This window comes from Dermacentor variabilis, chromosome 6 (genome assembly GCF_050947875.1).
Source record: "Dermacentor variabilis isolate Ectoservices chromosome 6, ASM5094787v1, whole genome shotgun sequence".
Taxonomy (NCBI): domain Eukaryota; kingdom Metazoa; phylum Arthropoda; class Arachnida; order Ixodida; family Ixodidae; genus Dermacentor; species Dermacentor variabilis.
The window spans coordinates 186,744,744-186,759,272 of NC_134573.1; the positions used below are offsets into that span (position 1 = coordinate 186,744,744).

The window sequence follows — 14,529 nt, forward strand, 5'->3', positions numbered from 1 at the left end:
TGGCTTCTTGCAATTTGTTGTGAGGTGGTTTAGGAGGAGCAACGGAGGATTTAAAACCAAACTCCCTACCTCTCATGAGTGTTCTAGGCAAAGGAGCGGTGCTCTGCACCTTTGGCTCTGCCAAGTTGATTTTCACTTATATGTAACTGCCTGTAAACACTTGTATACAAGTTCTTGTTGTCTTCCAAGTGTAAAGCGTCTGTGACGTCCCATTTCTAATAGGAAGAAGTATAACAAAGGCAGCAGCAGTAGGTGATGGCAGTTTTACCTTCAAGGAAGCTGACCATGTCAACTTGAGAAAGCAACAGGGAGCTGAGATACATCAGTTCCATTGGAATGCATCACTCAAGATTTTGTAGGAGTGACCACATTTTGGAAACCTACAATCTCACTATTTTATCTGTGATGTATATAGTGTAACAACACATGCAGGTAGTGGGATGAGCAACTGCATCATAGACACACACAGCACTATCTTTAAAAACATCATTTTATTTGCCAGTGCTACTCATAAATAAGGTAGTAAGTACGGTGTAAGAGACTTTTTAACACCGTGGCTCTGAGTAATAGAGCAACGAAATGCCTCAAGTATCTTCAGTAACACCATCAAGACCATCCACAACGTGGGATTTATCACTGTCAATGTCTGACGAAGATCCCAACAACCCAGGGCTTCCAGCTAGCATGGGATCTGAGGAAGAAAGGAACAGTTAGGTTATTATAGTATTCAGTTTTTCATTTATAGTATTTAATTTGGCTTAGGCACAGGGAGTTTGCTTTAAAGGAGAATTGGAGCAGAATGAGCTGGCTTACCTGATAATATAACACTTTCTGCCCTGTGTTCACTCATTTGACTAGCCACAAGAGATGGGTCATCCACCTCATCAAGAGAAGAAGTGTCATGGATCTCCTGCAAATACAAAGAGTGCAAGCATCTTTTATGCATGGAATTTTAAAGATGTGCACCATAGCACGGTAGAACCACATCCTAAAGCTATATAACATGCAACCCCCGTCATTTCTGTCTATAGTGATGGAGCGATGTGCCACTAACAAGAAAACACATGTTTGACAAATAGTGCAGCTAATCCTCCAGTGACCCTTCCAATCTGTTCTTATTACACACAAGGGGGTTAAGCAGTGGACAACGACGAGGCCCTTCTTTAGGCTCTCGTTCCTGGTTGGGTGACATGATCTACAGATTTTGCTGCACTGTATGGATCTAATGAGAAGGAGTACACCTCTAAAAAGAAAAATTACTAAGCCATTACTCAAGGTGATGGCCCACACTACACATGCGCCTAAAGAAAACCTTAATGATCCTTTTAACTTCTCATAAGATGGATACTTTTCAGTAGTCCCTTCTAAGAATTAAAAGGTTAAAGTACACAAGCTCTTGCATGTCACCCACATCGAAACACAGCCACCACAAGCGATATCAAACCCGCGCCATCATGTGCAGTAGCACAGCTTAATAAACACTAAGCTACGGCGGAATAGCCCTATCAGTCACGTTGTCTCCATATGGAGACGTGACTTTCTTCACTGCCTTTTTCAGCAAATATAGAAGTCAGGCTGCACACTGGTGCGGCTAATATTTGAGAGATAAATAAACGTAATGAACGCTATCTGATATAAAGCGGTGGAACACTGATGAAAGAGATGTTTCAAGATGAACAACTCCGTGTTTTATGGAAGCTCTGGTTCGTCGCTGTTCAAATTTGTCTTTTACAGCAGCCTCAATCAATCAGAACAGTTAAAAAACATGGTTTCATGTAAAGAAAGACCTATTTTTTCTGAAAAACAGTTCCTCAACACTCAGGGTTCTGTTACTGAATAGTTTTCACCCTGTTTTCATTGTGCCTCCCTATGGAGACACCATTGACTTACACCCTCTTTCCTTACCATGCTGGTGACTCATAGGCACTTCACAAAAATTTTAAACTACCAATACTTTTTGGCCTTGTTACGCCATCTAGTTCACTGTCCAAAAATTATATAGTTTTTTAGTATTCCTTTTAATTTCAAGTGGCGGCAATCTTTAAATGTGGTACAAAGAGGGTAGACGCTCAAGTTTCCGGACCATCAAGCAAACGACGTCAGTCTGGCAATTATAACACATCCTTGAGTGGTTGTCTGGATATCAGTGACTCCTAGTTTGATGCCAGATCAATAGAATTCTGTTCGGGTGAAGCGCACTTGCAGAAGCAGCACGGGCTGTAGATTTTGTGTTTGAGAATTTTGTCTGCACTGCAATTTAGCGTTGTTTCTTTTAATGTCATTCCTCAATAGCTCATTTTAAGTCACCAAACTTGTTCTAAACATGATGGGATTGTGTGAGGTACGATGCGAAGGACCACTGACATCAACAAGTTCAGTCATCGTTTCCATAGTGGCGCAAGTAAGAGAAGTGTGTGGTGAAAACCAGGGCCACTGCCGGAAATGCGAAGTTTTCCTGTGCATCGCAGCTGAGAACGACTGCTTCTTCCGATATCACAACCTCTGAACCCATTGATGCACCATTCTCAAAACCTTGAATAAATAATTTCCCTTTTTTCTGTAAACTGCCAAAGCGTACTTGCAAAAAATAAAAGTTAGTATTGAGTCACGATGTTTCCACATGGGGATGCAACCGAATTTGCATATTAATGATCCTAGAGAGGTGAATCTTCTTCTTTACAATCTGGACACCTAAAACATCAATACCTGCAAGTTTAAAAGCTTCCCTGCAGAATATTATAATTCGTGACTGAAGGGGATAGGCATGTCAGTATACGGCAAAAACTCTTAGCAATGTTGAGGGGGGAGCCAAAATTACTTTGTTACGTCCATTACTTTGTTATATTCATTATTGTCCTTTACTGCTAATATATGCTCAATGAGGTGCACAACTTTAAAATGCATAGAAGAAGACAGTTTTGCAGCACACAGAACCATTACACAGCCACGTATGCAATGAAATTTTAGCACAACAGCAAAAGAATCTTCAGCGTGTGTAGCACAACTTCTTAGCATCTGACGTGACTGCTTTAATGATGGCTGCCTTCTGATCCAATATGATGGTCTTTCGTTTCTGCCTTCCACTTCAACTTCGTCTACAGTCTATAATATCGTGAAACTAGCGAAACAGCGACATGTTTGAAGAAAACACCTTCCATGCTTGCGTCTTGGTCGAACAGCATGTGGCACACAACATGGCGTGCTAACTATGCAGCTTATCCAAGCTGATCTGCTGCTCTCGCGTGGCTCCACTGGGCCTCTTCGATTATTCATCCCTGAAAGTCCTGGACTGCCCGAGGCGGTGCTTTCAGCCAACGATTGTTGTATATGATGCGTCTCGGACAGTCTGGGATTGTCAGGGACGAATAATCAAAGTGGTCCACTGTGTGAATGAGCAGGCAAACAAACTTCGTCAAGCTGGATTGGCTTGGCTGTGAATGCGTTGAGCACATGTCATCTCTTGTTGAAAATGTCTATTTTCGGCCCACCTCAAGATTTTCAAGCAATAACTGTAGCTCACAATGTTTCATTACATTATTTGCCCGTTTCTAATGCGTATCTTTTTTTATAAAGAAAACTGGGCCGAAAATTGCCTGTACAGTCAGGCACAAAACTAAAACTACCTTTACAACGTTTGCATGCTTTGCCGCATAACACAAATGTATTGCAGCGAAGCTGACTTTCTAAACCGGCCACCATTGTGCAACAATTTTTCTTGCTAAAAAACGAGGTGCGTGTTAGATTTAGAATTTGTTTAGGACCTTTAATTTAATTTCTACACGAGTTTTCTGCTTCGGGCACACAAAACGAGTGCACGTTTGATTCGGGGGCATGTTAGATTCGGACAAATAGTGCCAAACGAATTGGCAGTGTGTTTTATCATTTTTTTTTCTGCATCTTGTTTAATTCGACCTGATCGATAATTAAATCAGTTTTGTCGATCCCGTCAGGGTCAAACTGACGTAAGTCAACTGTACTATATTTAAGCTTATGATTACAGTTAACCCTCGACACAACAAAATTCTCGAAATAAAGAAGTATTTATCTCTTTCCAACTTGTCCATAGAACATAATGTATTTTGAATTTCAATATGACAAAATGTGCTTATACACCATTTCAATATAACTAAATTTCATGCCACCACGATGGAATACCAGGGCAATAAACGGAAGCTGCCACAGTTGCAGATGGTCAGGTGGTTGAATTACCTACAGGTGGCTGCTGCGAACGCAAGTCTAAAATTGCAGACCTCATGAAAAAGAACAGCCGCTGAAATGGAGCAGCATATCAGCAAGAATCTCGCAGTCATTTTCTGTAATAACTTCGGAAGAGTGGGAATGTGATCAAACATGTGCTAAGAAGCAGACAGGGGGGGAGTGGGAGGCAGTTGAGTGTGCGATTATTTTCCAGCCTGGCCACATGGGCGTTGGTGCAGCTTAGTGCATATGTGGCACACACGCCTTATGTTGGAGATAATCTGTGGTGGGTACAAATGTCAGGGTGAGCCGAGATGGCCGTGGCTTTATGTGCGCTGTCTGCCCATGAATTTAGCACTGGAGGCAGAGAAATCTCAAGTTTCAGGGATGTGCTCATGCAAGAAGCAGACAAAACATTTGCTCGGCTTTGCCTGCACTCTTCATGATACATAGCTTCGCCCCCCTGTGGACAACACCATCAGTCGTAGCGGCAGACTGACCACAAAAGCTTTGCAGGCTTGGCTTTGTAACACTGATTTGATGATATTGTCAACATGGCCACATTTTTGGCAGCTGACTCTCAAGTTGGACAACATAATTCTTTTTTTCCATTGAAATTAATCTTTTCCACGTGCCTGACAACCTGAAAAAATTTTATGGCCTCTTCTGTGTAGAAAAACAAAAACAAAATCTGTCAGCAGCTGTACTTCTTTACATATAAGTTTGAATTTTAATATAACAATATTTCAATACAAAGTAAAGAGCCAATTTTACCGACTTCATTATGTCAAAGTTTCACATTCAGGATTTCGGAATAAATTCAAACTTAAAATGTAATGAATACGAATTTAATGAGTTATTGGATATAACAAAGCAAATATATCATGTTTCCCCTGATATGATGTGAAAAACAGCTAAACCGGTCTAAACACTCACACACTTTTATGTCATAGGTTACTTTTAATTTCATATATCAAAATATTTTTTCTTCTCCACTGTGTCATCAGCATGCATAACTTATTTTTATTATCATGTATCAGCATTATATTATATTGTTACGTTGCAGAAGTCACATATAAATATGCATTTACAACATTTACGAGAGAGACAACGATGCATAAACAAGATGGCTGTAGAGACCGATTCCACCTCCACACGTCAAATTGTCCTCTTCTGACTGGCGCCACTCTTGGTTGCACCGTAACATAACCCCCGCTTGTAAAGGTGCCACCTTGGCACTAACTATAAGGGAGGCGAACTTGTGGCAAAGTAAGGCTTCAGCCGGGGCACATGCAAACGTCCATGGGGACACATGAGTCCAGCGGAGCTCTCTTAGTTGACATCACCAAGCTGACGCAATAACGTGTAGGGCCCTGTATAGCACGGCATTAGCTTTTCAGACAAGCCGACACGGCAACATGGTGTCCATAGGAGGACAATGGAGCAGGAGGAAATCGAACGTCCCAATGTCGCCTGGCGTACTGGATCTTCTGCGTGGCCTGAGACTCAGTGAGCCGGGAGCTGGCAATATAGCGTGCCGTGTGAGCCCGGACAATGATGTCTTGAGCATATTCAGTGGGAGTGTTTATTGGGGAAGGAAGCAGTGCGTCAAAGGGCAAGGGAGGGTGGCGGCTGAACAGAAGGTAAAAAGGTGAAAAGTCAGCGGTCTCGTGACGGGATGAATTATAGGCGAAGGTCACAAAGGGTAATGTGCTGCCCCAATAACTATGGGCGTCAGAAACGTACATAGACAGCATTTCTGTCAATGTGCGATTGAGCCGCTTCATCAGTCCGTTTGTCTGTGGCTGGTAGGCGGTGGAAGGCCTGTGCTCGGCAGAACAGGAGCAAAGTAGGTCTTCAACTACTCGGGACAAGAAGGTGCGGCCGTGATCAGTGAGGAGCTGCCGAAGTGTGCTGTGATGGAGGAAGACGTCCTGTAAAAGGAAATTTGCCACCTCAGTTGTACAGCTTGTGTATCTCGTACCAGGTCGAGTAGTCAGTCGCCACAACGACCCACTTATTGCCAGATTTTGATGTCGAAAAATGGCCAAGAAAATAGAGACCGACGCGAAAGAATGTTTCTGAGGGCATTTTGATGGGGTGAAGGTGTCCAGAGGGTAGCACAGCAGGTATTTTGCGGCGCAGACAGGGCGCACAGGCTGCAACGTAGCGGTGTACAGAGCGGTACAGGACTGGCCAGTAGAAGCGGTGCCATATACATTTGTAAGCATGCAAAACACCGAGGTGGACTGCAGTAGGGGTGTCATGCAAATGCTCAAGAACTGATGTCCGGAGATGGCGTGGAACAATGAGTAAAAATTCTGGTTCTTCAGGGCGTAAGCTGCGACGGTAGAGAATGTCGTCACGGAACACAAACATACGCATCGTTGGCTCCGAATGTCCAGAATTGAGACGATTGATGAAAACATGTTAACAGTCATCACGCCGTTGTTCAGTGCGGATGTTGTGCAGATCAGAAATGGCCAGGACGCAAGAGTCGGTGTCATGCACATCATATTCAGGGCGGTTGACAGGATGACGGGAGAGGCAGTTGGCGTACTTGTGCGAACGGCCAGACTTGTATGAAACAGCAAATGAATATTCTTGGAGCCGTAGCACCCATTTACCCAATCACCCAGTGGGGTATTTAAGTGAGGAGAGCCAGCACAAGGCATGGTGACCGATAACCACAGAAAATGTGCGGCCGCACAAGTAGAGGTGGAATTTGGCGGCGTAACAATATTGTAGTTGCAGTGTATGTAGCATTATGTTGTAGGTTCTGTTAATTATATTATCATGCATTTTGTTTTCTTGTTATGTATTACTTTATACTGATTAACAGATCATGCTTTGTTTTTGTTTTTCGCATTTATTTTCTTACTCAGTAAAAATGGAATTCTTATATATTGTTTGCTTTGTAAACACAATTTATTGCTTGTACTTACATACTTTAGTTTAGACACCCTACTAGCCTTTGGCTATGGGTCTAACCAGTGCTGCCTATTTTCATTATTCTAATCAAAGGAATGTGTAATAAAAAAAGTTATTAGTAGGTGATGAATATATTGTCATGATGGGGTGCGTTTATTTAAAGATGAATTGATGAGAAAGGGCCACGCTGACAATGACCCACTGCAAAGACAAGCGCACTTCGTTTTCCTCTTCCTCCGTTCTTCCAGTAGCTTTAGCGTAACACTCCTCCCTTCACAGATGAAGCAATCGAATAGGTCACATCACTTAGGCGATTGGTGACGACAAAAAGCCCAGTGTAATGAGCCAGAAACTTCTGGCACAGGCCGCGCTTGCGAAGTAGTGTCCAAAGCCATACTATGTCCCTTTGTCGTAGGGCACATTCTTATGGTGTGAATTGTAGCTATCTTGGAGTGGTCCTGGGATGCCAATGTATGGAGCTGAGCTATGCGGCGTGCTACCTCAGCGCGGCAGAGAGTCTGGGCAATATAAGAGTCCGCATCAGGAACAAAAGGTAGAATCGTGTCAAGGAAGCTGTGAAGTGGTCTGACATGAAGAAGATAGAAAGGACTGTAGCCGGTAGTTACATACTTTGCAGTGTTGTAGGCGTATGCGACAAAAGGCAAGATATCATCGCAATTTTTGTGCCTGGAATCGACGTACGTCAAAAGCATGTTGGTCGAAGTTCTGGGACGCACCGAAATTGTCAGTAGCAGGATAACTGGCACGGCCGTCCCACTCTTGAGAAACTGCAGGTGGTCTGGGTGAGTAACCATCGTGGAACTGATAAGTGGGATGTGCGTTCATAGTAGGGTTTGACGCTCTTGAATGAGGATCGAAGTTGTAGGTGTCTACGGAGGCGGCCTTGATGGACATCTCACCAAAGTTGCAGTGAGAAAAGGGCTCTCAAGCCCACAGAGTCGAGAGGGAAGCCATCTAACGTTGGTCAAGCTCTTCGCGCACCACTTGCTGAATAACTGATGCAAGGTCGGATGGAGCTGGGACCACGTCAACACTGGCGACATTAGTTATGTTGGCCAGGCGGCAGAACTTCGGTGTGACATGCTCAGCTTTCAAGGCTTCAAGTGTACGGCAGTGCCGAATGACGTCACTTACGGAGTCCAGACTGTCTTTTCCTATGAGGAACTGGCACACGTCCTCGGCGATCCCTTTTAAATGATTACCAACTTTGTCCTCTTCTGTCATCTGAGGCTCCAGGGCCTCGCACAACTTCAGCACTTCCTCGATGTATGTCGTGCAGGTTTTGCCGGTAACTTGGGCTCACTGCATTAGGGTTTGCTATGCACGCTTCTTTTTAGCTGCCGAATCTCTGAAGCACTTCCAGATTTCGTCTATGAACATTTAACACGTCGTCATGCTTTCTTCATGGTTTTCAAGCCACACAGACGTGGTTCCCTTTGAGGAACAAGGCAACTTTGTTAAGCTGGGCGGTGGCATTCCAGCCACTGAACCGACTTGTGCGTTGGTAAAAGCTGAGCCATCCGTCCACATCTTCCCTGGCTTTTCCAGCGAAGGTTCGTGGTTCGATGTAGGGCTACCGTGGGTAGCTGGAAGAAGGTGGCGGGTTGTCGCCGTCAGAAGCCATCTGTAGTGGCAGACCGGCTATTCGGCAACGCTCTACGGATTGCGCTTCTGCTGGCGGTTCGTGGTCATTCTTCGGGGGCGTCGTCGTTTTACCCCGCACCTCCACCAAAACAGTTACGATGGGGCGCGTTTATTTAAAGATGAATTGATGAAAAGGGGCCACGCCGACACCGAGCGGCTGCAAAGACAAGTGCACTTCGTTCTCCTATTCCTCTTCTCCCTGTAGCTTTAGCGTAGCAATATGCTTATAATAAATATCAATTACAACAAACCTTGACATAGCAAAGTCAGTAAAGTTGGCAATTTGCTTCGTTATATCAAAATTACATTATATTGAAGTTCAACCTTTTATGCAAATAAGTACATTCGCCAATTGATATTTTTCACACGGAAGGAGCCGCAAAGCTATATGAATTATTGGACAGTCAACAAAAGAAAATCTGAATGAGAAAAAGAAATCATTTTGCTGAATTTTAGAGTCAGCGATGAAAGAATGAAAGATACGATTTCATGCTGTGTTGACGATTTCTTCCCATCAGGGGTACAAAGCAAAGCCACACTTGTCATGCCACAGTGTCACCAGCTGTGGCACCACACTATCATAAACAGTGCCTGCAGTGGGGAGCAAATGCTTCACCTGCCTTTCGCTTCAACACGTCTCTGAAACTTGAGATTACGCGACCTCCAACACCAAATGCATGGGAAGACTGCGTACGATGCCATACCATCTCAGCTCACCCAGTCTTTGCACATGTGGTCGAATACTTCTAAAGCAGGGTGTGCGAGCTGTGCATACACTCAGTCACGCTGACAGCCATGTGCAGCTACCACTGCGTTAGAAAAGGAGAAGCACGCCAACCTGCCCCCATTCCTCTCCCCACCTTCGCATGTGCTCGTTGCGCTGCTGAGAGCTCGCTACCCTCCACCCCTTTCTCCTTGTTAGCACAGAAAGACAGCGCTCATCAAGGCAGCATCCTTCTTGGCTCACCCTCGCATGCCACCCTCGTATTGGCATGTCACCCTCGCTTGGCTCACCCTTACACAGCACAGGGCACGCAATACAATCTTATTGCACTTGGGCTTTATAGGGAACATGATGCTGCTCCACTTCGGTGGTCACTCTCAGTCACAGGGTGCACAATTTAAGAGGTGCCTATGCAAGCAACCACATGTACTTCAGCCAATTGTATTCCTTCGCAGCGGGAGTGAAATCTTGTTGCAATGAAATCGCGTATAAACACACTTCGTTATATTGAGATTCAAAATACATGAGGTTCCTTGAACAAGAAGTTACAAAAAGTTAATACTTTGTTATATTGAGAATTTTGTTATATTTAAGTTCGTTATATCGAAGTTTAACTGTATAATGAAGGTATTTTTGTGTAGGATGTAACACGAAGAAGGGGCGGCTTAAAAAGAAATAATGCACGTTTTCTTGCTGACAACTATAAAGAATGATCCTGTTCTCCAACAAGTAGTGCCTTCAGATTTTGCAGTCAGCAACTTATTTGAAGCTACAATTATATTTGCTACACAAGCCTGTTAATTTCTCAGAAATAATTCGTGACATAAAAAACACAGCTGACGCATATTAATACCTATCATCCCTAAGTTTCCAAGCATGGTGCAAACAATCAGCCAGTTAGGCATGATCCCCAAATTATGTTGCACAGATTTAGTGGCAAAATAAACCAGCTTGAAGTGTTCATGTAGAAAGCAGGAATTTTTGCAGTTCTTGAGAAATCAATCAGGCTGCACATTAGTACAAAGTTAATCACCATACTGCATGCTTTCAAGTGTCATTTACTAATGTGTAGATGTCTTTTCCTTGCCCCAGCAATAAGATTTTATATTGGTCTGATAGAGCAGTTCTATGAGTTCTAGCTTACTGGAACTCTATGGCCTTTATTTGGATTCTATTGGTATCACTAGGGTCCAATAGACGACATCTGTTTCTCACCTAAAGGGCCAATAGAGTTTGCATTGGCACCAACAGGTGACAGCTATTGGATACCCATAGGACCAATATATTTGTATTGGCACCAATAAAGTTCAATAAGTGAACTCTACTTGCTACCTATAGAACAAATAGGTTTGTTTTGGCACCAACAGGTTTCCATTTGTGACAACTATTTGTTGCTTTTAGGACCAATAGGAGTATATTGATACAAGCTATTTGTTGCCGATTTGTTTCCTGCTGGACCAATAGAGACGTTGAACATAAAAATGATGCCACTGGAAAAGCGCCCAACAGCACAAATTCCCAAAATATATTATTGTGCCGCTCTGAAAAGCATGCGATAGAGTGGTGGTGGTTATGAAACTCGCACGGTGAGAATGTAGAAGTTTTGCATATGACCAACTTGATTCGATGGTAGTCCCCTTGATTTCAGCGTGCCAGCGAAGCTTACATATGCACAGTTGTGTCGCTGGCATTCCAACAACACATTTCTGCTATGCTAAATCACCCTAATCAATGCATGAGTGCAACTAGGCAATTGGGGCTTTTGAAGCTTTCTGTGCATCCGTCAATGTTCCATCATGACAGGTCCCACCAATCAACAAATGCTAGTTGTGGTCACTGCATCTACTCAGTCTTTTGAAACTTTTTTTTTACCCCTATGTTTTCATTGTAATGTTTGCTGGGATTTGTGCCACCGATCCACAATTGTTGTCTGCACTCCATCATCACACAAGAGCGCTGGTATGGGGAACACGTGAAGTGTTGGCCATACTGAAGTAGAGCCGGCATGACTTAGGCCTAACAACTGCAACAATGTTGCCTGTGAAAGCATGAAATGCATGCCAACTGACCATTGGATCCGCTTTGAATGCGCTTACTGCCTCTCTATTCCTATGGAAGTTTGCCTGGAGTATCGATACAGTACATGCTGTGATAAGCAATATTTTGACGTGACTTAAGTGACCTTTACGAAAATACAAAGGATGAGCTGACATCAGTAGGGTAATGTAAAAATGCTTGGATCCCTTTAAATTGATGTGCACAACTGTACGGCAATGTGCTTCGCTGCTTCAATGAACACTACAGCTTTATGTGCATACGCTGACTTGTTTTTTGGTTGTTGAATTAGTGTCATTACCACATTGTGCCAGATACAGTCACAGTTCCTTTGTTCTCATTTACAAGCTTTTCAAATGAACTAAAAACCAGTTGACAACGATATTAGATGCATAATATAACATATACAATTAAGCCTTTTGTTGCCAAACTACAAGCGAATTATTAAATTTTACTTCATTTGGAAGTGATAAAATATTTGATACTGGAAGCCAGTTTTTTTCTAATATTTGTATTTGATTTGTTCAGAAAGGTTCAATATTTGCACACCTCTAGTCTGCAGCGATACTGCCAAGTGTGCTAGTGATAGTTCCTGCGGTTCAAGCAGCTGTGTGCTTTTCATTAAGGCTGTGCAAATACTCGAATACTCGAACATTTGAATAATTCAATTTCTTGAATGTTCAGTTTTTTCAATAATCGGTGCCCATAGTGAATGACCCGGCCATGGTGCGCGCAGCGTTCCCACGGCGAGCTATATCTATCAGTACAATGTTTGACCATGGCGACCAGACTTATCTAAACAATTAACAGGAAGCAAAGGAGGGAACAACAAAAGCAGCGCTTATGTACGGGGTTTGTCCGTAAAGTAATGAGACTGGGTCTGGTAAACAGAATTCTTCAAAATAGTTGTCTCGGGCGCTGATACACCGTTGCCAACGCGGTTCCCACAATGCGAAGGTTCCTTGGAAGTCAGCTGCTGTAACCTCTTTCAGAGACTCTGTGACAGCCCGTTGGATGGCGGGACGGCGGGATTGTCGAAATGATGACTTTCAGGCTTCTCTTGAGCTTTGAGAACAGGAAAAAGTCTGCTGGGCTCACATCGTGGCTGTACAGTGGCTGCGGCAAGGTTGCAACCCGTATCCAGGACAGGTACGTGGTCACAACAAAGACGGCATGGGCTGGAGTGTTGTCGTGGTGGAGCTTCCAACGATCAGCAATCTAGTCATTTTCATTTGACGGCTCTGTGAACGCGCTCATGGACTATTGTAGAGCACGATGTTGACGGTGCGTCCAGGAGGTACAAATTCTTTGTGAACCACTCCACACTCGTCAAAAAAGACAATGAACATTGTCCTGACTTTGGACTTTAACATTCTCACTTTCTTGGGGCACGGGGAGTTCGGGGAGTGTGCCACTGCTAACTTTGGCGCTTGGTTTCGGGATCGTCCTGGAACACCCATGATTCTTCGCCTGTCCTATTCACTTTCTAACTGCACCAACAGCTCACGGGAGGCACCAACTCGTTTTTTTTTATCACTCAACACTCTTGGCACCAATTTTGAACAAACCTTCACCTTCCACATGTTCAAATCTTCAGAAATAATTTTACGAACCACTGTTCAGCACATGTTGAGGTCTTCGGCGATTAATCTGGCGCAATCTATGAAATTTCACCGTGTACAGCTGCTCCAGCGAACGCTCCATTTTTATGTTTTCTGCCGTGACAAAAAGCTTGAAAACAGCTTTTGCGCCACTTCAGATTCTCATTGCGTTAAGAGCTCGGATGCAACTGCCACCCAGTGCATTACATAGCTTAGAACCCCCACCACAAATCTTACCTCCAAGGAGCGCGCTACTGGTGACTGCAGCGCCGTGTGGCAGGCAGTCTCATTACTTTATGGACAAACCTTGTAATGCACGGGAGCAGGTGTGAAGACCGGGCCCATTATTATTATTATTATTATTATCTATTCATTTACGAATACTGCTGTCTCAGATTTGAGACACAGCAGGAGCATTAGCCACCGGAAGGCATGCTGATCGTATCGGATAGGCAAGTTCAGTGTTCATGCATGCAGACTTGTGCAGTTCGCAGCTTTCTACTCATATGTGAGCACAGACGAACTTGGCACATGTGCCGACGGTAGTTGCCAGCTGGTCAATCGCAGATCTGAACACTGCTTCAATGGCTGTCAGTCTAACCCTGATGTCAGACTGACCACTGATGAGCCACCCATAGGAACATTAGCGACAAGCTTCCCACGAAAGTTTGTGGCCCATTATTACATCGGCCAGCGGCGAATTTGCATCACGGCCACATCACTGGCCACACTGTCTAGCATGTTAGACCTAATTGGAGGCATGCTGTCAGGTGTCGGCAACTACCATATTTACTCGAATCTAATGTGCAAATTTTTTCCGATAAAACGGGCCCAAAAATTGCTTGCACGTTAGACTCGAGTATGACTCTAAATCTGCGTTACCATATCGCCATGGGCATTTCAAAGTGGCCGCCTCGTATGCGCTTCAAGCCTAGCTGCCGTAGCTTCCTCCATGTGCTGTAGTAGGTCTCCTGCTTTCTGCGTTTTCTCTAACGGCATGAAAGTGCCAGCTGAGAAGACACGTCTAGTTCATCCCGATGCCGCAATTAAAAAATATTTGGAGGACGCTTAAGCTTCGCCTTTAAGAGTGGAACGTGATAACATTCAAAGATCCCTGAGTAGTTCTCACGTATCCCGGCAACTGGAGCGTATGTAACCGTAACATTTGCCAGGAAATATTGGCCGCAAACGCTATGCACGAAGACGGGCTTTGTGGTAAAAACACAGCCTCTTGCGTGGGCCGTGATGACGTAGAGGCGAGCGCCAGCTGGAGGCATGGCAAAGAACCAGGCGCACCGCTCAGTGGCCCCCAAGATGCCAACGTGCCGATGCGCACAAATGGTGGACGCCACGGTC

At 44.1% G+C, this 14,529-nt stretch overlaps 1 protein-coding gene across 3 annotated transcripts in view; it reads right to left on the minus strand.

The window, feature by feature from the left end:
- Positions 1 to 472: 472 nt before the first annotated feature.
- LOC142585958 (cyclin-D-binding Myb-like transcription factor 1) overlaps positions 473 to 14,529 on the minus strand; it is a 117,094-nt gene continuing 103,037 nt past the window's right edge. For all 3 annotated transcript variants that reach the window (XM_075697090.1, XM_075697091.1, XM_075697089.1), the window contains exons 15-16: positions 814 to 910; positions 473 to 691 (exon numbers count right to left, since the gene is read on the minus strand). In XM_075697090.1, coding sequence (XP_075553205.1) covers positions 585 to 691; positions 814 to 910 — 204 coding nt within the window. In that variant the 3' untranslated portion in view covers positions 473 to 584. The remainder of the gene's footprint in view (positions 692 to 813; positions 911 to 14,529) is intronic.